The sequence below is a fragment of the Urocampus carinirostris genome, chromosome 8 (genome assembly GCF_059441175.1).
Source record: "Urocampus carinirostris isolate Australia breed hairy pipefish chromosome 8, RoL_Ucar_1.0, whole genome shotgun sequence".
NCBI lineage: Eukaryota > Metazoa > Chordata > Actinopteri > Syngnathiformes > Syngnathidae > Urocampus > Urocampus carinirostris.
The window spans coordinates 35,715,624-35,742,932 of record NC_142356.1 but is presented as its reverse complement, the minus strand read 5'-3'; the positions used below and the strand labels follow the sequence as shown (position 1 = coordinate 35,742,932).

Below are 27,309 nucleotides of genomic sequence, written 5' to 3'. Positions count from 1 at the left end.
TTCACTTGTTTTTCTCATTTTGACTTGAAATATTATAGCTAAAAAGTTTGAACACATGGAGTTGATGGACATGGAGCGAATGTTGAAGAGGATCTACAGGGCAGAAGTAAATTGAAGGAGACCAAGAGGAAGGCCGTGATTGACGTGGATAGATGGTGTTATGAGTGCACTGCAGGAAAGAGGTCTAAATATAGTGGAAGCTAGAGCTCTTGTTAGTAATAGGAATGAGTGGAGAGGTGTTGTAAAAGGAAAGTCGGATGTTTGGACGCATTGTAAGGGATGGGCAGGCAGGGGTAAACCAGGGAAAGCAATCATCGGGCAGTGGGCAGGGGACACCCTGAACGGGTTGCCAGCCAATCGCAGGGCACACAGGGACAGGCAACTCTCTCGCTCATTCACACCTAGGGACAATTTGAACCGGCCAATACACCTGAAATGCATGTCTTTGGAATGTGGGAGGAAACCGGAGTGCCCGAAGGAAACCCACGCAAGCATGGGGACAACATATATATATATATATATATATATATATATATATATATATATATATATATATATATACACGTACACATCCATTATCTGCACCACCAATCCTTGGTAGGGTCGTGGGGTTGCTGCAGCCCATCCCAGCTAGCTTCGGGCAGTGGGCAGGGGGCACTCAGAAGAAGTCGAAGGAAACCGGAGTGCTTGGAGGAAACCCGCGCAAGCACGGAGAAAACATGCTAACTCCACAGAGGAAGGCTGGTAGCTGGATTTGAACCCATGATCTGAGAACTGTGAAACGGACGCGTTAACCACTCAGCTGCGTGCCGCCGATTTTTTGTCTTATTTGATCAAATAAAATACTATATAATTATCTTTAGAATAAGATTAACTGTCTAAAGTGGTAGATGCATTTGCTTATTTTATTTAGCTAGTTTTAAAATAAATAGATGGATGAATCAAATGAGTAACACGTTTTATCGTCCGCTCGATAAAATAATTTTGCATATATTACTTGATACATATATACTATATATGTATATAAGAGGTAAGACAATGAGCCCTGTCCCGAACTCCTCTCAAAGTGAAAATGTCAATCATTAAGTCTGGACGGGATTGGCTTCTCTCTTGTGGTTTTTTTCTTTTTTTTCCGTTCGTGGAGGATCTGCACAGCATGTACTTACTTTTAGTCAAGTAATCATTTAGATGACTGCCCTTTACTTCTACTTTAGTAATATTTTTCTGAAATAACAGTACTTGAGTAACACACATTTTGGCGCTGCAGGAATGTGCACTTCAGTGTCGAAGGTATATTATTCTGATAGCTCTATCATAAAGAACATTACCAAACTATCAGTTTAACACCAAATCACAAAATCCAAGGGAATTTCCATCCACAGTGTCATGGTAAAAATTGCAGAACATCCGTTCCACCTCTACGTCCCTCACGTCAGACATCATTCTCGCCAATAGGTAATAAGCTTTACAAAGTTTCTTTCTGCTTTTCGGAAAAATATTTTACTATTCTGCGAATAGTAATCTGCAGAACATCATTTTATTTTCAGTACCATATATTTCAGTCTCATTTCGCTGCATTTTGCCGAAATGTTCACTTGAGCTGCATTTCGAGATAGACCCGAAGCTGCGTACTTCAGCCGAAACGCTGAGTTTGGCGCCGAAGTACCCACGGCGCTGAAATAAAGCTTTGGGACTACCTCAGGGCCGGAGTAAATGTTCGGGTTTACTTCTGGCCGGGTCCTTCAAATCAAGTTAAACGGTCAGGTTCAGGCATGTTCGGGTTTACATAACCCCGGGTCGGGTCGGGCAGGATTTTTTCAACCCAATCTTTCCTCTAATGTAGATGCGTGTACTAAAAAAAGGTTCATATGTGACTAGAAATAGAAGCTATGAGATCATAATTTTATTTAAAGTCCACCCACCCACCTAGTACTTATACAGCATTATCTTAATTGTTGGTGACCCCTGCCTTAATTGTAGTTTTTCCCATCTTACGCTCCTTTATATGTCTTCTGAAACAATTGATGGAAAAACATTCCTCAAGTAAGAGTCCTACCTGTCCAAAAACAGAGTCAACAATGGGCCGCAGCTTCCTCTTGTCTCCCTCTTGAAGCCAAAGGTCATCATGGTCTCCCACAGGGGAGGACAGGCTTAAGGTTTTGGCCTTTGTCTTGGGGGGCCTCTTTATACTCGCCGAACTCCAACGCCTCAGAGACTCTATCTTCTTTTTAATAGAACCCTTCAAATCATACAAAACAATATGACTCACAGAAATGTTCATATCATTGACATTTTTATTGTATAGTAAACACTCTAAATAAGGAGATAAGACAAAATTCGATTTTCAACTTGCAAGGAGAACAGGAGAGAACCCAAACCTTCTGTAAGAAATTCCACCCTGCTCTCAAAGTACCCCCGAGCACAAAACATTCTGTCAAGATCCAAAGAAAAATTGCGTAATTTCAAATTACTCGAATTTGGATGTTTTGGGAGAGTTGGTATTTTTGTGGGACAAAAATATTGTTGTGTTCATGATTACAAATATAGAATTTGGTCAAAAGTCTGGAAACATAGCTCATTATTTTACTTCCTTTTTTTGTGTCAATAGGGTCAAATGTTGTGTCATTTTAAACGCTGCCGCCTGCCATAATATCTTGAGCTTACTTTATTAGGTGGAAAATGATTAGAGAGAAAGCTGCGTAGAAAGCATTAAAGGTTATATACTGAGTTACCAATATTGTTTGTATTTCAAGACCCTAAAGGATTTTTAACTTGCAAGGAGAACAGGGGGAGAGCCCAAACATCAGATAAGAAATTTCAACCTGTTCTGAAGGCCGTTACCTGAGTCCTTTCTTTGTATTAAATCTCCTAGGTTACAAAACCAGACCCTCCCTAAAAGTGTGGAACAGCAACCTGATTGGCCTAATGTGACAGTGATGTAAAAGGTGCATAATAGTCAAAACATCGACCAACAGTGGGGTGTAACTGTCAAAATAATGACCTCGCATCCGGTGCAATATCCTTTTGCAGGTGTCCAAAATTGAAAAGGGATTAAACTTATCATATACTAAACCAGGGATGGGCAAAACCTTTGAGTCATGGGCCACATCGAGTCAAAAAATGTGACCAAGAGGCCGGTTATGGAGACCTTTCCAATTTATCTAATGTATGAATAAATATACATGCAGGCATGTACATTTCTTTTTATGTTTGTTGGTAATTAGTATTTTCAAATTAGTTTTAATACACTCAAAATTAAGCACTAAATTTGATATTTAGTTTTGTAGTATTACTACAGTATAGTTTTATTTTGCAGTACTTTTATAGCATTTTTGTTGCAGTATTTTTGCAGTATTTCCATTGTATTTTTGTAGTACTGTATAACTTTGGATATAATTTTGTAATATTTCTGTAGTAATTCATTATTATAGTGTTAATGTTGCAGTATTTTGTAATACTGTATTTCTATAGTATTTTATATAGTTATTGTAGATGTAATTTCATAGTATTTCTGTACTATTGTTTTTGTAATATGTCCGATGTATATTTGTAGTATAAGTGTAGATGTTATTTTGTAGTATTTATGTAGTATGTTTTGGTATTACTATAGATGTCATTTTGTAGCATTTCTCTAGTATTTTTGAGTATTAATGGAGAAGTATGTTTCAGGTATTTCTGCAGGTGTATTTTTGTAGAATTTTGTTTGTTGTTTTTGTAGTTTTTATGTAGTAATATTTCTGCATTATAGTATTACTGAAGTAGTATTTTTGTAGTGTTTCTGTAGAAAAGTTTCCTTTTCAGAATGAAAGCAAAATAATCCAACACATTCGGTCCTTGTTTTGAAGCACTCTGTAGCGGTATTTTTGTAGAACACAACCAAAGAGCAATGGTGACGAACCTGGTACTAAAAAACCCACAATTTTTAAAATCAATTTTGTATCTATTCATTGTATTGTACTTTGACCATTTTCATTCGGAGGGCCACATAAAAAGCCTGCCCGTATGCATGCGGCCTGCAGGCCATAATTTGCCCACCCCATCACTAAACTGAAAAAAAAGTGAATGCTAACAGGTTGCAGGTCTTTAGCAAGAGGATGATAGCTGCACGTGAGCCTACCTTCTTCTGCAACTTTTCCTCTGGTACCTCCATGGTCGCCATGTTCTTCACGTCAGTCATCTCTGGCCAACTTGCATGCGCGGATTTGCCCGCTTGTTCCTTTTGTCCTCTTTATCCGGTTGTAGAGCATCTGACACTGCTTGATAATCTCAGGCACATCTCTTGCTCCGGTCGCTCCTCCTTTCCTCATCCCTGTCTCTCTTTCATCCCTTCTGCTCTATGCTTCATATTTCAATGTTAGCATGTCGTGCATACCGTGTTTAATTCACTGTAGTGTGTTCGTAATAACACCAAACACGGAATTATCGCTTTTTGTGGAGATATGTAGTGTACGCGCTTATTGGAAAATGACATATTTGAACAACGGATTTCAAATGTGCACTCCTTATAGAAGTGTGTCAGGGGAATTGCAGACACATTATCCAGTAATCCCATTTTTCGCTGTCTCTCCTTTATTCCATGATGGAATGAATTGTTGTCATGTGTCCTGGGATTAATTGGTGGCCAACTTCTCTGTCTCACATAATGATCAAATGCTGATTATCTATCTCTCTATCTATCTACCATGGACATATCCCTCAAGAGGGGTGACCGACAGCAAGACAAACACATACAATAACAATGAAAATAAAAGGGAAAAAAATAGCAAAAAAACACACACAAATTTTTTTGGACCATGGCCAACCCAATTGCCCAAACACCCAAACAAGTTACGCACCTCGGCACCTAAGGTCATGCTTTGGTCCCTCCAGATGAAACGGGACACCAGAAAGCGGCCATGTCACTCGGGTCAGGGTGACACAACACACTCTATTGTTCAACAGCAGGGCCCGACAGCTTTCAATGGTTTACCCCTGCCGCATCATACGGGTGCCCAGCCCATCCTTAAGAACGCGTCCACAATCCCACTATCCTTTCACAACACCTCTCCACTCCTTTCTATCACCAACAAGAGCTCTGATCTGATAATGCTGATTATACCGTTGATAAATTTATTCTGCTTTTAATATTTGACACTCTTAAAGAATGTTTCATGGGATGCCAGATTTTGTTAATTCGACTATTGTTGCACACTGTTTTTCATTGTTTTGACTATTATATCATTGTCACAATTGGCCAAAGGTTTTGGTTTTTTGATTACCACACCCTTTAGGGCAGATCTGCTTTTGTAACCCAGGAGACAGGGCTCAGAAGGAGGGCCTTTAGAACAGGTTGAACATTGTTATCTGAAGGCTATTATCCCTCTCCTCCTTACAAGTTCAAAATTAATTGATGTCTTCTCTCCTCATTTTGAGCATTTGCGACAGTTTAAACTTATCAGCCATAAAAAAAGTCAAAATATAAAATCGTATTCGATTGGCTCAACATTTTGGATGTAATTTCAAGATATTTTTACTGTGTTTTTACGACATTGGGTGGGCCAACTTTTTGGGTCATGGGATAATATTTGTATCTGCTGCTACTGATTCTTGAATCTGATACTTCTATATAGATAAAAAAGATAATGTAGGGCCTATGCAATCGTTCTCACATGTATTTAGGAATGATGTACATGCAGACATCTACATGTACGTGTTATATTTAAATTACATTTGTTTATAAATTGATTAATTTAGGAAAAGAAAAGTCAGATATTATGCCCCTCTTTTAAGCGCAAAATTTGATTATATATATTAAAAAACCCAAAATGCAAAAGTGTTTTGTTTTTGAACGACATTTGAAAAATATCTCGATAAATCAAATACATATGTGCTGAACAAAAAACAAAATAAACAAAAAACTGAGGACATGAGTGGGACCAATCCCATCCATCAATCCATCCATTGTCTGCACCGCTTATCCTCAGTAGTGTCGCGGGGGTGCTGGAGCCCATCCCAGCTATCTTCGGGTAGTGGGCAGGGGACACCCTGAACCGGTTGCCAGCCAGTCGCAGGACACACAGAGACAGACGACTCACTCGCTCATTCACACGTTGGGAAAATTTGGACTGGCCAATTCACCTGACATGCATGTTTTTAGTATGTGGGGGAAACCGGAGTGCCTGGAGAAAACCCTCGCAAGCACGGGGAGAACATGCAAGCTCCACACAGGAAGGTTCGATCTCATGACCTCAGAACTGTGCCGCACACGTGCAAACCACTGTGGCGCAGTGCTGTGGGACCAATCCGATTGTTTTTTTTTTTTTTTTTTATTCTTAGTGCTTTTTACCATCATATGCGTTGTCATTCTATTTTTGCCATTTTTGTTCATCAGACCTGTTTAAAAAGCTTGTAGTGGCTTTCAGGCTGTGGCTGCCCAACCCCTGTTTATACTGTAGTTAGAAAAGGAGAGAAAATAAATGTAAAATAATCAAATTTGTAATAAAGTTGAGATTGTGGAATTGTGGATATTAAGATGTTTTGTAATGCAGAACGTGTTTTTGAGATTAAAATAATGTACCATTTTATAGGTTATTTTGCTTATTAAAATATGAAAGAGTCAGAAATGACTCTAGCCACCTCCCACTAGGGGGATATGGCTGTGGTGTTAATATATGAAAAATCTAAATTGAAAAATTATTTCCCATGTATAACTTTAAATGAACTAAATTTAATAATGACACTGCAAACATCAATACATTACCCCATTGGTGAAGCATCCGTCTATATTTTTAGGATATTTAATTTTGTTTCTCAAACAAAATAAATGGATATTACTACATTTTTTAATAAGGACAAATAATAATTAACGAAGACAGTTTGAATTCTAAATACGAATTTGAGATGGTGGATAATTTAGCTAACCTTAAGGGACGTTGTGTAGTATTTAACCTCGACCCTGGTTAAAATAATTTCTTCATTTAAAAAAAAAAACTAGTTTGATTTCAATACTAGACAAAAATACAGGAACTATTATATATACATGTATTTAAAAAAAAAACTTTTAGGTCAAGAAATCTGTATTTATTTTACAAAAGAGAATGCACTCCTAGAGGGAGCTGACATGTTTGTGCCACAGGTACCCAAAATCCTCAAAAAGGCTGGGCAAAAATTGGGCAGTGGAATCACTTTGAGTTTCCATTGTTTATTCACTTATTTTTGCTTTGTTGCACTCATTTTCAATTGCACTACACAATGCGGTGACATCATTGTCCCCTTAGGAAAACATTTCTCCATAGATTAGAAGAAATATTTATGCTCGATTCTGTTTCCTGTATCGATGAAAACAATGCTTATATTAAGGATACTTTTATAATTTCCCTTGAAAAACAAGTTAAATTATCTTAAAACTAGAAATAACATTTGTAAAATGAGCAGAATGTTTTGCAGATGGGATAATATACATATATTTTTGCTGTGTAGAAATTAAATAAAGGATGCATTGGGTCTTACAAAACGGTTATTTTTATAAAATATTTTTTGTTACATATGCTGAAAATCAATGAACCCCCAAATTTAGAGTGTGGTGTAATGCAGTTATAACAACCAATAGAACCCCATGCATACTGGCATGCATTCCCAGGCATGTCTCTTTAAGATGCTGATAACTCGATACAAAAAAAAAATCAACATTTCTAATCATACTTCCATTGAGTAAAAGCAACAAGCAACAACATGTTGAATTTAAGTCAACGGGACCGTATAGATTAAAGCATTAATCACAAACTTGCTACACAGATTTAATGCTCCGGCCAGCATCTGTCAACTATAAGCACTGTATTAGCGCGCTAAAGCCTTTCAAGCAATTGTATGACCATCCTTCCCATTCTTTTCCGACTCACGTCTTTGAAGGGACAGTGTCTACTATTTGACCTCCGGATGTTGCCATGCTGTGTCATGCATTCAAAAACGAGCTCTAAAAAGGAAGAACACGAAATACGGAGACTTAAAGTGTCCAAACCTCACCACGTTTCACCTTTGCGAGGTTCTTGGTTTCCGTAGCAGCAAAACGGCAGACAATGACGTCAGGCTCATCTTTTTATGTTTGTTTATGACTTTTTATTCAAGCACAGAACAAAAAAATCATCATCAAGCACTAAATAACAAAAGGAAACGATTAAATATTTGCAGAAAACAGTACAATACGATGACATAATACAGACGCATGGGAGTGGGCCAGGGATGTCAAACTCAGTTTGGCTCTGAGGCCAGACTTTGTGTTCTCAGGCAGGCCAGATCAGTAAATGAATATGAACTTAAAATATTTATCTTGCTGTAATTTTTCAGTATTAGCTCAGGAGGTAGAGTGCTCGTGGGGGCAAGACACTGAATTCCTAATGTCCCCAATAAGCAGGTAGGCGCCTTGCATGGCTGACTCCCTATTGGAGTGTGAGTGTGTGTGTCAATGGGTAAGTGTCAAACACATTGTAAAGCGCTTTGGGAGGTATTCATTGATTTGAAAAGCGCTATATAAATGCAGACCATTTACCATTTATTATGCTTCATCATTCGGCCTACTTTAGAACATTACATATTATAATCATGATGACAAGGGATTTTTTTTCTCCAAGCATAACACGTTTATTCACAAACAATATAAAAAAACAAGCTGTCACGAACCAGGGCAGAAAACATGAATGAGAACCCAATAGTGTAACGTACTCACAGTTTATTAGGGAGAGGAGGAATGCGCGCACACTGGATCCGGGGATCGATGGTCGCGGAAGTGGATTCAAATCCGAACAAAAGAGTGGTCAAAATCAAACAGATCAGGCCGAAAATAGGATCAAACACAGGCAAATTCACAGAATTAGGCATTTCACACAGAGTTTACAGGACTTTCACAAACGCTCTGACAACTAACAGCTCAAAGGACAGCGTTTGAGTACTCCCAGGGAGCAATCTGTCAACGTGTTTCAGCCGGTGTCCATGGGCGGGGCCAATTGGACGCCATGGCAACCGTGACACAAGCTTCATGTTTGGCATTGAATGCACTAATTAGTTTATTTTAACAGTTGAGTGAAGGCAGTTTTACACCTAAACCAACTCAGCACGCTATAAAACTCTCAAATGGGAGCTATGAAAAATCTATGAAAAAATCCCTTAACAGTCATACTGGTTTGAAATGACAGCGATAAAAATGATGAAAATAAATACTAAACATAGGTCTTAGCTCATGGGCAAACATTTTTGAATATATCAGATCAAACTACTAGGCTGGCCTACTGGGCTGAGAGTACATCATTTACTGCCCTCTGGCGGCCAGAGGGTGCATTTCGTTTGTGTTTATTTAAAAAAAATCCCAACTTCAGATAAAAATGAACAAGAGCAGGGGTCTCAAACTCATTTGAGTTGGGGGCCGCTGAAGCTAGGGTTCAGGTGAGGTTGGGCCAGATGTGTTTATCCATAAAAACAGCACCAATAAAAACATTCCGCTGTTCTTTATTATTATTATTATTTAACAATAGTGTTTTATATTTGTCCACTAGATGTCGCTGTAATGTAGTGCAACCAAAAATGAGTCCAAGGAGGACTACAAACTACAGAGACTGAAAATGAGCAAAAAGCGCCGTTTTCTTCACACTTTTTACCCAGCCTTTCACAAAGATAAACAAAAAGAAGGGAAATGATTATCCAAAGAAATAAAAGGTTGACAAGAAGAAATAAGAAAAAGAGACAGAAAGGAAAATAAGTGGAATAAAAAGAAAAATAGGGGGGAAAAATCCATAAAAGTGAAAATTGAGAATAATAAAAAAAGGGAATTAAAGAGAAAAATTACAACAAAAACATTTCAATTTCATTTTCTCTCTTTTTTTTAAATTTTATTTTTTGTCTTGTTTCTTCTTTTTCTTTTTTTTCTATTCTTTTCATCTTTCTTTTCTTATTTCTCAGATTTTCAAAGGTTTTGGTCACTTTCAGTGTCTGTATTTTGTCTTCTCCCATTTTGCTTTTAGCACTTGGTTTCAGTGGCACAACAGAATACAGCGAGCTATAGTGAGCAAATAATACACCCTGTCCCTTTAACTTTCATATTAAGATATGGGCCTCAAACTATCCTCTGGTAGCTGCAATTGGCTACTGGGCCGCGGGTTTCAGACCCCTGATCTAGATAAGAGCACAGGTAAAAACTACCTGCTTTCTGGAGGTCCCACCTGGGAGCCACTTTTCATTTATGTTTCGCTTCATTAATCCCGGAACATCTCAGAGTGGTGGAGCAACGGCAGAGATGTCTCCTGCACCCATCCCTAGGACTTCTTTCCCCTATGACCTGTCCTTTCTTCTCAGCCACAGCCTGAAGCTGGTTCTTTACGCCTCTTCTGCCAGGTCCCTGATTGCTCGCATTTTTGTTCCACTCAATCCAATCTTCTTGAAGAGGCATTGGATGGATGTGCCAACAAACCCCCTGCAGCCAACCTCTTCAGGGTAAATGGATGTTGGCCAACCTGCTTCTCGACACTCAGCTATGTGTATCTGTCTCTGTTTCTTTCATATGCAGCCTCTAAGCCTCCCTTCCAGGGGACAGTTAACTCTGCCGTCTTGTTTGCAGGGTACTAACTTATTTTTTGACATAGCCGGAAAATTATGGCGGGCCGGATTAAATCATTGAACTGGCCCTACAAGGCCTGCAGGCCGTATGTTTGACAAGCTAAAGTAGGCTGAAGCAGAAGTTTTTAACTGCCTACCTGTATTCAAATTTTTCTTGTAGGAGGAACATATTTTGATCGAATCAACAAAACAGAACACAAAAGAGAAATTGGAAAAAAGTGGTAAAGACTCTAATAATATATAATAAATACTTTTACTCTTTGGCAAGCTTTTCAAAAATCGTTTTAGATCTATATAAATTAGGGACATCGTCTTAATCACATGTGTCAAACTCATGGCCCGCTGACAAAATATGTCAACTGGGTGTTGCCAAAGACAGACGTCACTACAAAATGCTCCCTCTGCAACTGTATTTACTGACTACCATTAATCAACCAGAGAACACTAAATAAACCCTCCCGTTGTTATTTTTCCTAAAATAAATGTCATGGACGCATTGTTAAGGTAATATGAAAAGTACATTTTTTTAAAATAGAGCACCAGGGGTGTCTTTACAGATTTTCGAAGAAGGTTTAAATCCTTTCTATAACATATATGATATCTAAAGGGAAACATTTTCATATGAAGCTGCACAGCTTTTAAATCAATCATTTATGTTTGAAAACTTTTTTTGTCAGTCTCCAGTCTATATCAGTTGCCCGAGTTATATATACTGTATTGAATTTAATTCTGTTGTTGTTTTACCAAATACACAGTAGACAAACAATGCAAGAGATTTAACCTTAACGAAGATAAACTGTCATGATTTACCTATTGCCCTCACCTGTGTCTGCTTGTTTAGCTCAAGCTGCTGCTCGTTTCCTGATTGGTTCCCCTCCTATTTAAACTCAGTACTCTCATTCACTCCTTTTCGGTCTGTCAGCGAACCTCCGCACCTGCAAGGCGAGCATTTTTTGACTCCGGCTCCCGTTTTGTTCCCGACCTGTCCTGTGTCCTGTACCCTGATTCTGTTTCCTGTATCGATCCCCGATCCAAGCTCTGTTCTCCTGTCCCAGTTACCCATATCCTGATTCAGTTTCCTGTATCAATCCCCGATCCAAGCTCTGTTTTCATGTCTCAGCTACAAATATGCTGATTCAGTTTCCTGTATCAATCCCCGATCCAAGCTCTGTTCTCATGTCCCAGCTACAAGTATCCTGATTCCGTTTCCTGTATCGATCCCCAACCCAAGCTCCGTTCTCCAGCCCCAGCCACCTATATCCTGATTCTGTTTCCTGTTTCGATCCCTGATCCAAGCTCCGTTCTCTTGTCCCAGCTACCCGTATCCTGATTCTGTTTCCTGTATCGATCCCTTGATAAAGCATTGTGTAAAACATTACGCATTTGGGTTCCCTACTAGTACCTGTCATGACATAAACATTTTAATAATCGAAGTATTTTGTTTTTTTACTACTGAAAGTGCTAATTAATACACACTGTCACTTCAAAATGGGACAAAACATCAAAAGGATATTCATCAAATGAGAGAAAGTTTTAATCAGATTGACAATAATCGAAAGCTAGTTCATCACATGCTCTACTTTGATTCCCTTGAGCTTTTGAAGTAACACACAGTAATTATAAATAAAATGGAAATTATAAACATTGATTGAAACAAGGTTAGACATGTCACTCTAAGACGAATATGTACTGTAGCATATTTTCCGTACACTAAAGTGTCGTGATTACACTTATGACTCAGCTGTGCCCGCTCATTTGGCGCTAACTGCCGCAGGCTCTGTTTGGCTCAGTATTTGAACTCAGTCCTGTCAATCCCCTGTTGTCAGTCTGTCTGCGAACCTCAGTGAATACTAGGCTTTTTCAACCCTGACTCCCACCTGTCCCGTTTTTGCTTCCGTCTGTCTCCGGCTACGACCCGTTTTTGATCCCGACCACGTCTACTTTCCCTTTCCGGCTTACAGCCACGTTTTTGCTGTGTCAAGGATGGTTTTTCCATCATCCTTGACACCGCCATCGCTCGCTACGGAAGATCCACCTCTGTGTTCAGATCACTATCCGAGTACAAGAGCGACTTGCTTCCCATGCCTAGCGAACACCGGACCGCGGGCGCAGCTATTCCTCTTTCCTTTAATAAAACTTGTGAGAAATTAAAACAGAATTGGGTTCTGTTTCCGTTCTGGTCCTGACAAAAAGCACACCTAAAAAGGCCAAATTGGCCACAATATTAAAGGTGTGCCTTATATACCGGAATACAAGGTGAATTACATTGGAAGTGCATAATTACAATCAAAATGCACTGCATGCGGTAACTAATGCCTTTGAGTAACATATAGAGCGGCTTTCGGGTGCCCTCTTAACATGTTGTTTGTTTCTAAAAGTTTTAGTGGTAAAACCTGATGACAATATTTGAATTTAATTTCTATGTAATAAATTATTTAAATCTAAATTTTTTTTGTTTTTTTTTGTCCAATTATAGTGTAGAGATATTCGTTGACTGAATACAGAAACCCCCCTGTAACAGAACCTTCTGCCCTGTTTGCATTTCCTCCATAGACTCAAGTGCCCACTGCTCTAACTGGTCGGTTTACTCTTGTTTATTGAATTACTGAAGCCGACTGATCACATGTTTCTATTCTAATTAAATAGAAAAGAATAGAATAGAATGGAATAGAATATACCTTTATTTTCATGGGTTGAATATATTGTGACAACGAAATTGGACGTGGCACTCCAGGACCACGTTTTACAGTGAGGATAAAGAAAACAAAGAAGATAAAGGAACAAAGAAGTTTGTACTGTCCTTGTTGCAGGCGTTGTTTTCCTCCGAAGGGGGGTGTATGAAGGGGCTGAGGGATGGCCGGATCCAACTAGATGTTTGATATTACTGTACACACGGTCCACTGTTTTTCCCCTGGTTGCTCAGTCCACGTATTGAATGAATTTGGGAAGTACAATCCTTAAGCATGCCTGATTAAAGTCGCCAGCAACGATAAAAGCTCCGTCGGGGTGTGCAAGCTGTTGTTTATTAATAGCAGCGGGCAGGAGATTTAGCGCTATGCTAACATTAGCATCCGGTGGAACGTTAGCATCCGGTGGAACGTTAGCATCCGGTGGAATGTTAGCATCGCAGCCCTTTGAGACTCTGTGATTAAGGGCTATACAATTAAAAATGACTTGACTTGACTAGCATCTGGTGGAACGTTAGTATCCGGTGGAATGTAAACAGCAACCACAATGACCACAGTTAGCTCTCTCGGTAGGTAGAAGGGTCTACACGATACTGCTAGAAACTCTATATCGAGTGAGCAGTGTGTGTCAATGATTCGGCTGTTATTGCAGCGCATAGTCCCCCACCCCTTTCTTTACTGGAGTCTCCGTCTCGGTCGTGCCGGTGAAGTGTGCGTCCTGCTAGTTGGACTGCGGCGGTGTGGTCGCCTTCTTAGCCTAGGCCCGACCGGCAGCCTTTCACTTTTGCTCCGTCGTTGTCAGCAGGCAGATCACCCAGGGAGATCCGGTGGTCTCTGTATATCCCTTGGGATGTTGTGGATGTTATTGTAGTTGTGAAAGGAGTCGAAAGGAAAATATGAGGGATAAAAGAACACTGAAAACCAAAGACGAACTGGAGAGCCTGAAGCCGCTGCATCTAGAAATCAATCTATGGCTGTGTTTTCGCAAGGGAGGGGCACATGTGGAAGGTCCGCCTCACCTGACCTCTTCACCCACTTGGGTTAATTCAAATCGCACGATAAAATATGGATGAACCTACCCTTCACTCTCCTTTCCCTGCGGACGAGGCACAAGCGTTGGTTCTCAAAGATGGGCTCCGCCCCCCCTGCCCACTCCCCCCCAGCACCCGAAAATGCTTCCTGCCACGTGCCAAGACGTGACTCACAAAGTCAGCCTTACGTGACTCACAAAGTCAGCAATATGCTGGCTATTTTTTGGATTGTTGGTGAACTTAATACGCAATTGGTAGGAATATTTTTTCAATTAAGTCGCAACAATAAAGGATCATGTGTTTCTCTAAGAAATTACAGTGTTGCCATCTTAACTCTTCTCCCTTTTACCCCACACGGTTTCTCCTTTGTTAATTAGAATTGTGAGTTTCTCCTGTCGACAATGTTCTTTGTCCTTTTGTTCAATTCAATTTTCCATCCATCCATCCATTATCTGTACCGCTTATCCTCAGCAGGGTCCCGGGGGCGCTGGAGCCCAACCCAGCTATCTTCGGGCAGTGGGCAGGGGACACCCTGAACTGGTTGCCAGCCAGTCGCAGGGCACACAGGGACAGACAATTTGCTCGTTCATTCACACCTACATACAATATGAAGCTATGCTCAATTAATTCTGGTGGGAAACTGTGAGCACTACCAGCTGGCCAAATCGTCAACCACCGAATTCCATTGTAAACCAAATAGATATAATCTAAAGAACCTTTCGCTATACTAGCGATTACTGTAGTTTTAATTCCATCTGCCTTCTACTCCAGTGCACATTATTTATAAAGAATATATTACAAAAGGGTATTTTTGGGGTGCGCGCCTTATAATCTGGTGCACCTTATAGTGCGGAAAACACGGTAATAAAGACAAAAATAAGAAAAAATATTTACAAACTAGTACTTGGAGACTGGCCAAAGTCACAATCGTGCAATGGAAAGTAGTTAAAAAACATCTAGTAGCAACACACATTGCCAAACACGTTAATATGCCCCAAGTTTCATTCTCAAAGAACAAACAATGCAACCAAAATGTCTCCAACTGCTGACAGATTATCCGTTGACCGGCCGATATCAAAAGGGAGCCGTGTATGTAGGTCTCACTCTTTGGTTTTAATCCTGTTCTGTTTTTGTATTCATGATCTTCCCTCCAAATTGCAACTACCTCTATAGTAATCTGACGTGGCTTTGACCTACATTGTACCTTGTGTGCCCAAATGTGACAGAACCAGACCGTTTTGGACAGCGGTTGTGAGACAGTCAATCCAAATTAGAGTCTGGAACCATCAAATCCAATCTTGCAGAAAGGTGGTCAAATGTTCAGAGGTGCAGATTTATAATGATCCGAGATTAAGCTGGAAAGCAAAATCCTCCGAAACACGTTAATGGATGGGATGATGGACTGCCCTCTAGCGATTAACAATCGCAAAAAAATACGTATTTAAAAAAATCTGCATTATAATCATTCAATGCATTAGAACTCGTCATACTTAAATCCATTATTCGGAAATGACTGAACTCCAACAATTGGAATGTTTTTTAAGGAGTTACAATCATACTTACAATGCATGGCCTACTAAAAAGCAAAATGGCCTGGCATTGCCGGGCCAATAGAAGATTGGATTTGGCTGCTTGGAGTGGTCAGTGGTGGGGATCTGCATGACCCAATTTGGCCATTAGAGGCCAAAAGGCAACCAAAGCTGACCACACAAAAGCAAATGAATTGTGGGTGCCTTGATACAAACACAGTTTGATTCTGTTGGTATTTATTGGGGGGTGACAAGAAACAGAGCTAAAAACACTCGCGGAGGGCAAAAGTACAACCGTGTACATTTTGTTGAAAATCTTTTTGGCTGTTTCTGAGCCTATAAGTCACACACACGCAAATTAGGATGTAAAAAGTCGTTTGGATTAGATTGATTTAGATAATAATGAGCATGTAGAGCAAATAAGCCCAGAAAAAAAAGACTTTCATCTTCTTTGTTTTAAATAACTCACTTTGAAATGGATGGAACGACGGCGTCCCGTTTAGGATAGTTAATGATGTACCAATGAACCATGTAACATAATGAAATCTAAAGTTTTGAATGTAGTTAAAACATCCGAGGCAATGTACGTAATTATGTCGAATGGAAGGACGTTCTAAAGTACAGAACATTATGCACATTTCTTACTTCTTTGGCTTTCTAACAAATGTAGCAATTTCAAACACTCTCACCAATCCTGAAAGTATCAGATATCTGAGACCACGCCCAAAGAGACATGATCTAGTCAAGCGTACCTGGTCCATATAAAAAGAGTAGCTGTTCAATACCTCCTCTCTTTTTCTCCTGCCTGCTTGCGTGTGTGCGCGCGTGTCTAGCTTGCTTGATCGTCTCGCACAACGGCCGGCCCAGGACGTGGCCGTGCAGGCCTGCACTGCGGCCTTGAAATCAGCACGTGGGCCTTAGGGCCCGGTCACACAGCCATTTGCGTCTGTATCGAGGCTGAATCACGGCCAAAAATTTCTGCCTGTGAAGCAGACGCTGTTGGACGCTTTGAGATCGCCATACAGACGAGATACAGCAGTGCTTTACACGCGGTCGGAAATTCACACGCGGTTGGCCGAGCGAAAAAGTTTTGCGCTGCTCAAAACTTTAGACCACGTGTTAACCGCGGGCGGCACACTTGGTACACACGAGGCAATGACGCGGAAATGACGCGGAACGATGTGCTATGGCTGCGGCCAGGGCGTGGTTAATTTCAGCGGGTAATCGTGGGTGGCGCACGGTCATAGCATGCTCTGCGCCTGTATCGCGGTGTTATTACGTGAAATTAGCGTGTTACGCGTGTGACGGTCAAACGCCTTTCTTCGCGTATATACAGCGCGATTTGCCGAGCACACGTCAGAACGGTAATGCACACCGTATATAAATCACTTTTGAGAACTGTTATGCACTCTACCGTAAAGCTTATTATGCAGAAAATAAGCCTAATGGTAGAGTGCATAACAGTTTCAATACGAGCGATTTGAATAGAAAAAGGCAAAATAAAGGGGCCGGTCACACAGACATTTGCGGCTGAATCACGGCCAGAAATTGTTGACTTTGAGGCGGACGCTGTAGGACGCATTGAGATCGCCATTCAGACTAGTTACGGCAGTGCATAACACGAGGTCGGAAAATCGCGCGCGGGTGGCAGCGCGAAAAAATTTTGCGCTGTTCACTTCTTGAGAGCGCGTGGACACAGCCTTTCACGAGTTTATCAAGGCTGGATCGCGGCCGTAAACTTCTGGCCGTGAAGCAGATGTCGTTGGGCGCTGTTGGACGTTTTGAGACCGCCATATAGACGAGATAGAGCAGTGCTTTACTCGCGGTCGGAAATTTTCACGTGGTTGGCCGCGTTCAAAACTTTTGAGCTGCTCAAAAGTTTGAGCACGTGTTAAACCGCGTGCCGCACACGTGGTCAACATGAGGTAATGACGCGGAAATGACGCGGAACGACGTGCTCTGGCCGCGGCCAGGGCGTAGTTACACATGGGTAGGACGGGAAATTTCAGCGGGTAATCGTGGGCGGAGCATGGTAATAGCATGTTCTGCGCCTGTATCGCGGTGTTATTACGTGAAATTAGCGTGTTACGCCTGTGACAGTCAAACGCCTTTCTCCGCGTATATACAGCGCGATTTGCCGAGCACACCATTGTGCTCGTGACGTCAAGGGGGTGAACATGGATCACCGTCAGCGTAGTTTCTCTTCATTTCGAATAAATCTTTCGGTGCATTAACAATGGTCGTAGCAAGGCTTTGGTGCTAGGTCCTTAGCTTGGCCTTTTTTAATGCCAGGACCTTAGCTTGGCCTGTCCCGATACGCATCGGCCCGGTATTGCAGTACCTCCGGGAACGGTGCATTCGCAATGATCGCAGCAAGGCTTTAGGGCTAGGACCTTAGCTTGGCCTTTTGGCCGAGAGTAAGTGTAAGTGTAGCGTATTATGAACTGACCGATAACGGATAATAGATAATGAATAACGAAGATAGAACAATAACCCTTAAAAACCCCTAAAAACCCCTTTTGGCCGAGAGTAAGAGTCCCGGCTCCTAAGCTTTGTAATGTGTTATGATCTGACCGATAATGAATAATTAGAAAAATAGATAAAACAATTACCCTCAATAAACCCCTCCCCCCGTCAGCGTAGTGATCTCGTCTTAACCTATATTTATTTCTTGACATTTCTTTTCAAGATAATAAAATAAATATGGTGCCATAGCTTGAAATCTTGATATTCACGGGACTGTGTTTAGAGCGTTAATGAATTCTACAGCCCGATAAATACATTCCTGCCGAGAATTGCATTTCCTCGCTTCTCCAACTATTTATACCTCGTTTTATCTCACTAATAGGAAATGTAATGGCGAACATATAACCAAATTCACTTCGTCTTGCAATCGTTGGGAATGTAATACAACATAATCCATTCCGTCTTTATTTTTGTTGTGAACATAATCGAACGGTAAATCCTTCCCCACTCGCGTGAACGCGCATTCTGCTGCGCTTTCATCAGAAGCGATCGTATTCTATATTAAACGCTTATTAAAACAATAAAGCGAGCTAATTATAATAATTGGGAGATCCTAGTCTATATAACGCGTTTATTTAAACAATAAAGTGCGATCGTATTCTACAAAATGCGTTCGTTAACGCGGATGAAAAGGTCAAAAGCGATCGCAGCAGAATGCGCGTTCACGTGAGGGGGTGTGTGGGTTGTTGCGTAGGAGTCGTATTTGGGCACAACACCGGCTCGGGAGCTTTTATACCCGTGGTCCACACGAGAAAATGACGCAGAAATGACGCGATGAGGAAGCGGAACAGTCGCCGGCGTCTTTTTTCCGGCCATACCACACACGAACGGCGGGTTGTCAAATTTTGCGCATTTTCCATGGCGGGCAACCACGGGCAAAAAAAAAACGCAAAATTGTAGCCGTGATTCAGCCGCAAATGTCTGTGTGACCGGCCCCAAACATGTTACCTGCTCAAAAGTGATTTGTATACGGCGTGCATTACCGTTGGATTACATTCACAACAAATACAAAGACGGAATGGTTTAAGTCACAGGTGCCAAACAGGCGGCCCGCGGGCCAGATCAGGCCCGCTAAGGGATTGAACCCGGCCCGATATAAACACTCAGTGAAGCGCAAGAGAAAAACAAGATGCAGTTTGAAATATGCCAACTTGATGTTGCCAAAGCCAGGTGCCTCAAACAAAGACACTGTACTCTCACTCTCTTTTACACCCCTTTTCTCCCACTCTTTCACTTTCTGTGTCTCTCTTTTTCTCTTCCTTTGTTGCTCTTTGTATCTTTCTCTGTCTTTTTTAACTTCTTTTGCTCTAACTTCCTTTTTTCCTTTTGTCTCTTTTCTCTTTCTCTCTTCCTACTCTTCACGCTTTCTTTTCTCTTTTTTCTCCTTCTGTCTTTCTATTTCTCTTTGGATTTCTTTCTTCCTCCCCCTTTCTTTTTCCCCTCTCTCACAACTTTTTATCTCTTTTGTTTCTCACGCTCTCTCCCTCTCTCTCTTTTTCTTTCTTTGTCCTGCCCTCTCTCCTTTTCCCTCCCTCTTTCTCTTATTTCTTTATCTCTCTTTTTCTTTCTCTTTAATCTACTAGTCCGGCCCCCGAAAGAATGTTTGTTCTATCGTGTGGCCCCCCGAGTTAAAATGACTTTGACACCCCTGGTTTAAGTTGTATTACGCAACGATTGCAAGACGAAGTGGTTTTGGTTATATGTTCGCCATTAAATCCCCTAAAAGTTCAAGGCCAATTTTGCGCATTTTCCATCGCGGGCAACCACGGGCAAAAAAAATCGCAAAATTTTACCCGCGATACAGACGCAAACGGCTGTGTGACCGGGCCCTTACCTTGCAACCAGTTGGAGCAAGAGACCAAATCTCTCCACAACGACAAGTAAGGGGATGGCTTCACATTTAACTCCATATTCGCTGGTTCTTCGGATAGAGCATTTTTAATGTACAAGGGAATCTCCCAAAAATCGACTAGCATTAGAGCGGAAACTTTCTTTTGTGCTGGTATCTTCCAGACTTTCAGCAGACATACTCACATTGATTCCCTGTGTTAATAAATAGTGCGTCCCATTTAAATCGGCCTGGACCATTGATTCAATTTTCTTGGGATTAGTAATTCATATCAGAACACAAAGAACTCAAAGTAATAATGTAAGTAAATTTTTATATCTGTGTATGAAATTCTAGCATTGTTCAGAAAAAAAATATTTGTGGTGGAGCACAAGTAACACATAGAGGCAAATTTGATTATTGATTGCAGTAAAGAATAATTCATTTCAATCCTAAAAATTTTCAAAATTAAAGCTGTAAAAATCCCTACAAGTATTAAGTTGATTTATAATTTATTCAAAAAATGTATTCATCCATCCCTATTGTGGAACGCTTGTCCTCTCTAGAGTCGCAGTGGTGCTGGTGCCCATCCAAAACATCTTAAGGCAATGGGCAGTGTACACCCTGAACTGGTTGCCAGCCAGTCCCAGGGCACACAGAGACAGACAACCATTCACACGCTCATTCATACCTAGGGTTTATTTGGAGTCGCGGAATGACCTGCTATGCATTTCTTTGGAATGTGTGAGGAAACCGAAGTGCCTGGACCAGCACTGTGGGACTGACACGCTAACCACTCAGCCTGCCCTAAAAATGTGTTATTCTGCAATATTATGGTAGCCTTTATTTTGTCACTCTACATTTAACGTTTAACTTATTTAAAAATTAAACTTTTTTTTTCTACAAAGCAACTATAAAGTCAATCAACGCAAAATCCCTGGAAAAAATGCAAATGATCAACTTTCGGTGCTATAAATGAACTTTTAACTTTTAACTATTCACTACATACTGTTCATTATACTATACTCTTAAACAATTTAGACAGAAATCACACAGAACCTCTGAAAAACACGCAACATGTAATTACCATTTAATTGAATTCAACGTTTTCCTGTTTTGACTCATTTCTTTTTGACTCTTTTTGTCCTCCGTATTGCACTCTCAGAGACGACACCACGCATATTGACCTGTCACATACGCGTGACAGAGCAAAAAAACAGGAGAAAGAAAACAAGTCTTGAAGGGAGCTGGCTCCTGTCAATCACTTCAAAGAGCTTGCTCATTTAGCCGTGACGTTAGTGAACGACACAATCCTAAAATCCATGTGTCAACATTGCTTTAGTCTAATTTAGCGTGTGATTATGTTGAAACAGATGGTGTGATGAGAGATTCGACTCTTTTTTCATATGAACTTAAGCTGTACGTTGATTTATTGACAATGCTGATGAAATGGAATTCTTTTTTTTCATGTAGACCTCTAATATATGAATGTGGTTTACTGAATCCATTCTTGTGAAAAGTGTTTATACTGTTAAGGGCATGGGACAAAAAACATCTGGCTTTTTCCTGTCAGCCCTGTTTTTCTATTTCTTTTAATCTTTTTAAGTTGTTGATTTTGATTTTCATTGCAACCTTGTATTTGGATCAAATGAGAATTTTTTTTTAAGAAAAGGTGCATGTCTGGTGAGGCACAGTTAGATTTACAAATAAATGAACTTGTATCTTCATAATCATTTGATTGGCAGAGAAAGAAAGCTATATATATGTACTGTAGCATAGACAAAAACCTTATAAATGAAGTATTTGCGCTGCTACTTTTAAATTAAAGCATCAATAGCTAGGTAATCCCCAAATATGAAAAAAATGTCCAGCCAACGAGAAAACAAAACATTTGATAGCTTAACTTGCTGTTAGTTTACGAATACTAATCGAGGGATGCACCAAATCAGAATTACTGTAGTTTTAATTCCATCCGCCTTCTACTCCAGTGCACATTATTTATAAAAAATATATTACAAAAGGGTATTTTTGGGGTGGGCGCCTTATAATCTGGTGCACCTTATAGTGCGAAAACACGGTAATAAAGACTTTGAAGAAAAATAAACAAAACATTTGATAGCTTAACTTGCTGTTAGTTTGCTAATACTAATTGAGGGATGCACCGAATCAGAATATTTGGTCTCACACTATTACCCTCTGCTAAGAGGCAAAATAATTGTATGCCTCACTCTGCATCTGGAGATCAGAGTTACATAGTGGTTGTATTTGTTATAATCATAATATAATGTGAAAATTCAGCAAAATTGAGACCGTAACCATCTAAGAAATATAACCATTTCATATACTTTAATTTTTTACTTATATTGTGGGCCTTTTTGTTTTTCTGGTTTTCTATAGTTCAGCTATTTGTTTTTGTTAGGGTCTGGCATACCTCTCACAACCAGAGTGACATGATTTGGCCATTGCCCTCACCTGTGCCCGCTCATTTGGCTCCAGATGCTGCTTGTTTCCTTATTGGTTTCCCTCCTATTTAAACTCAGTACTCTCATTCACTCCTTGTCAGTCCGCCTGCAAACCTCAGTACATGCAAGGCAAGCACTTTTGACTCTGGCTCCCGTTTTGATCCCGACCTATTTCCCAAATAGATCCCCGATCCAAGCTCCATTCTCCTGTCCCAGCTACCCGTATCCTGATTCTGTTTCCTGTATCAATCCCCGATACAAGCTTCGTTCGCAAGAGCTTCCCGCTCCTCCTGTCCAGCGAGCACAAGATTGCTGTCTTTTTCCTCTCGCCCTGACTTCCACGATTCCTTAATAAAGCATTGTGTGAAACGCGTTTAGGTCGTGACACAGAGGGCCCCGACTGGCGTTTTGAACTGGACACAGATGTGTCCAATTATCACACACCTGTGCCTAATCATCCAGAACCGTTTAAAAAGACACTTTTGTTCAGCAATCTCTGTCGGGTCATCTTCAGTTCCATTTTCACCGCCACGCCAGTTACTGTTTCCCCCACATGGGTTCATTCACAACCAAAGTTTTTTTTCACACTTGTATGAGATGTGTTCATAGTTCAGGGAACACTCAAAATAATGAGAGAAGACATCAATGGATTTTGAACTTGCAAGGAGAACAGGATCGTTCCCGTTAAACTCGACTAAAATCACAATCCTTGTACCCAAATTAAATTGAATGCTGTTTTTGAACCATTTATAGCACAGGTGTCAAACTCACGGCCCACGGGCCACATCCGGCCCGTTGTACAATTATATCCGGCCCGTGAAATCATTTTATATACATCTACTATAATGGCCCCGGTCCAATGATCCCTCTAAGCTGCGCGAGTGCGCGATCGCGCACTGCCCGCACATTCTCAGCGCACAAGAAACTCTAGCCAGCTCACAAAAATGAGGGCTCAAAATTGCTAATTAAGAACCGAATTAAGTCAAAGTTACCAGTGCATGAAGGAAAAATACACGGGTTCCCCTGACGTTGTGTTTTAAATGCGGTATTTTGAAGTCAAGGTCGAAGTAGAACGAAGTTGAGTAAATTTAGTAGTTTTTCGAGAGGCGGCTTCTTCGGCTCGGCTCACAAAAGGAACCGGCTCTTTTGGGTCTTAAACGGCTCTTCAGGTTGTTTTTGCTTCTTTAATCCCTACATGACCAAATATTATCTAGAATTATGCACAAACTGACTTAAAGGAAGGGGGGAATAGAACAAAAAAGAAAAAAAATACCAAAATGAAAAAGTAGTGAAAAGCTGAGAAAAAAAGAAACAAAAGGAAGAGAAAAAAAAAAAGGGAAAAAAGCCAGAAAAAAAGAAAAGAAAGAAACAAAGGAAAAAAGTAAATAAAGAACAAAAAGAAAAAAGTAACAGCAAGGAAAAAATAAACACAATGAGATTTTTTTTAAAGGAATTTAAAAACAAGTAGAGAAAAACAGTGAAAAATAAAAAAACATTTATGTTGCATTCAAATCATTTTCAATTATATCAAGTGAATCTTGTTGCCAACATTGTACTTCCACTAAAAAATGTGGTTAAGTACAGTTCTGTATCTTGCAACCGACTAAATAAGCCCCCAAAAATGTTAGTATTATGCCACAAAATTTATCAGGAAAAAAAAAGAAATGGATATCTTGTGAAAGAATTGTAAAAACAAACGACGTTTGTAGGCTGTACAGCCTTTGCAATCGTACATTAGTCGATTCATTCAAAAGAGAAAAATAATTTTGCATTGTCGGAAACTCAGCAAAATGTAACTTGATGTCAAGTTTTGGACATGTTTGATAATGATTTAGTTGCCACACTTGGGATTATGATTGCTCACTGTTGTTTCAAGCGTTGCTCACCGACTTTGTGTGAACGCTCAGACCCGTGGAAAATTAGAGGGAACATTGCCCGGGTCTATGAAACGCTGATAACTTTCAAACTATACTTGAATGCTAAAAACCACAATGACAGAGAAAATTATGTTAACTGACATTGCTAGTAAACCCGTGTGTCTTATTTGTGGAACTTTTGGGGCAGCAATTAAGGAATTTAATGTAAAACGGCACTACAAGACAAAACTTCAGAGTAACCTGAAAAACCTGAATCCAGAGAAAAGATACAGTAAGTTGAAGATTTAAAGAAGACTATGAAGATGTTTTTCACCAAAGCAAATTACCAAAGTGAAAAGCACAAATTTTACTTATTTTTCCCGTTTTTTGATATTTTCAATTTGTATAGTTGTGACAGGAGATATTATTATGGAGAGCAACGATTTTTAATTCATTTAATGGTCAAGTTTGTTTATTCTGGAGTAATATTCCTGACTGTTTTAAATTCATATTTGTTTGTGTTTTATTTTTATTTTTTTTAAAGGAAAGTTATCGGTATAGTATATTCAATAAATATTTATCCTGTTCGGCCCGCGACCAAAGGTGTGGTTTGAGTTCTGGCCCTCTGTGTAATTGAGTTTGACACCCCTGATTTATAGAATGTGGACGCTTTTAGTCACTTTAAATTAATAGCAGTTTTGTCCCAAACTGAGATGATTACTGCAAATACTACTAATATTGATTAATCTGAGTTGGAAAAAACAGAATTGTGTTTTCACTCTCGCCTGATTTTTTTTTCTTTGCAATTAAATGCCTGCAAAAGAGTGTTGCATGGAAAAGCTCGAAGCCTCGAAGCTCGAAGCCTTACTTACTACCTTGTGAAATTCGACCACAATATGAAAAACGAAATATTGTATTTTACATATTTTTTCCAAAAGTAGGTCTAGGCATTTCCAAAAGTGGCCATTTGGAGACTACCAGTTCAAATCTATAGACATTGTGATACATCTGTAAAATGTCTGACTTGTCTTTCTAGAAGTTAATATATTATTGAGCACACTAAGGCGTAATAATGGTGCGTAAAAATGAATTGCCTAAATCTTTTTGAAACCGAATTGGTCCTGAGGTTTATTTATTTATTGTTTTCTTCAATACAGGCCCTCATAGGTTGTCACAGAATAAGAACCATAAAAAGCTTGCAATTGGCAAAAAGTGGTGTCAGTTAAAAGGTCAGAGGCTAACAAAAGTACTGAAAAAAATCTGACGAGTTGGTGTTTTTTTAAAGGGGAGTCATGAAGCCAAACAGACAGTTTTAAACAAAGATTTTCAAACAATGGATGCTTTTAGGCTGATTTTTTATTTATCTGTCGGCATCATCGTGTGTTTTGGAGTAAATGTTTTACATGGTTGTATTCACTGGCCTTTTGTGAATGTTACTACATAATACTTGCGAAGAATCGTATCATGAGCAGACTCCCAGGACACTTTGTGGGTGAGCTGTGCCAGCTTAATTGTTTTTGGGTATCTTGTTTGTGACTGATCATGATGTTTCTGTGATGAGTATATTTTGAAATGTCTTGAACCCTAAGAGTTGTGGACTTCAAATGATCTTTAGCACGACTTATTCAGTGACTGGTGACATGCTGGTGGAACGATAAGGAGTTAGGAAACACTCAAAATAAGAAAGAAGACGTCAATGGATTATGAACTTGCATCGAGAACAGGATAGGACTGTACTAAAACCTTTAGGATGCAAAAATGACAAACCATTCTAAATGTCCTCCCCTGAGCTCCTTCTGTTTATTAAAACTCTTAGGCTAGAAAAAAAGCAGATTCACTCTAAAGGGTGTGGAAATAAAAGAACTGCAACATTATTGGCCAATAGTAACCTTGATGTAAACAGTGCATAACAGTCAAAATAATGAAGAACCCTGGCATCCCATTTGCAGGTGACCAATAGTAAAAAACTGCTATATTTTTTATTGTAAGCAAGGGGAATAAACTTATCTGTATAAAATTGTACTTTTCTGAGTGTATCCTGCTAAATACATTCACATAATTTTGTATTTGATTAATAATGTTAGAGTCCGTAGTACAGCACCACGCCTTTTTTCTCAGCGTTCCATTGGGAACTTTGCCCCACAGCCTTCCGTCTTGCTGCATCTATGGATTTTGCTTGTTTCCAGTAATGTGTTGAACTGCTAAGGGTAAGTGGTCTTTAACAAAGTAAAGAGTTGCTGCCGTCAAGCTCAGATTGGCTCTCTGTTATGGCCAACTGCCGGCCACCTTCAATGGCTGGCCCTCGGCCACATCCTTATATCCCGATAATGCTTTAGTGAAGTTTTCCTTAGGCAACCGGTCAAACTTTTGCACAAAGATGCCTGAGGGGTTAAAAGTGATCAACATTAATTTCTAGTGTATTACATGGAGGCTTGAAATGTAGTTTGATTTCACAAAATCCATCTTGTAAAAAAACAATACATATACAGTGTTCTCATTTGCCCGCGTCCCTGCGTCCTAGACGCATCATTTTTGCTGGAGACGCATAGTGTCAAATCAACATGCGTCCCCGGGACGCAACTTTTTTGACACAAAATTGTCATTATTACCCGATTACTTTTTTTTAAACAAAGATTTACCGCACTCCAAACTTTTCGTCAGGCAGATCCGCCATTGTTGTTTTGGTCTCGCGGTTCGAGTTTTCGTCTGCACGCCGATCTCGGCAAACGAGATCTCGTTGCTTCGAGATTACGTCATTGTTGTGGTGGTTGTCATCGAGGGAAGGTGAAAATCCACACAAAATTGGTAA

At 40.0% G+C, this 27,309-nt stretch overlaps 1 protein-coding gene across 2 annotated transcripts in view; it reads right to left on the bottom strand.

Moving 5' to 3' along the window:
- cabp2a (calcium binding protein 2a) overlaps positions 1-4,265 on the bottom strand; it is a 35,737-nt gene extending 31,472 nt beyond the window's left edge. For both annotated transcript variants that reach the window (XM_088342519.1, XM_088342518.1), the window contains exons 1-2: positions 4,118-4,265; positions 2,057-2,239 (exon numbers count right to left, since the gene is read on the bottom strand). In XM_088342519.1, the coding sequence (XP_088198645.1) occupies positions 2,057-2,239; positions 4,118-4,177 (243 nt within the window). In that variant the 5' untranslated portion in view covers positions 4,178-4,265. The remainder of the gene's footprint in view (positions 1-2,056; positions 2,240-4,117) is intronic.
- Positions 4,266-27,309: the final 23,044 nt, after the last annotated feature.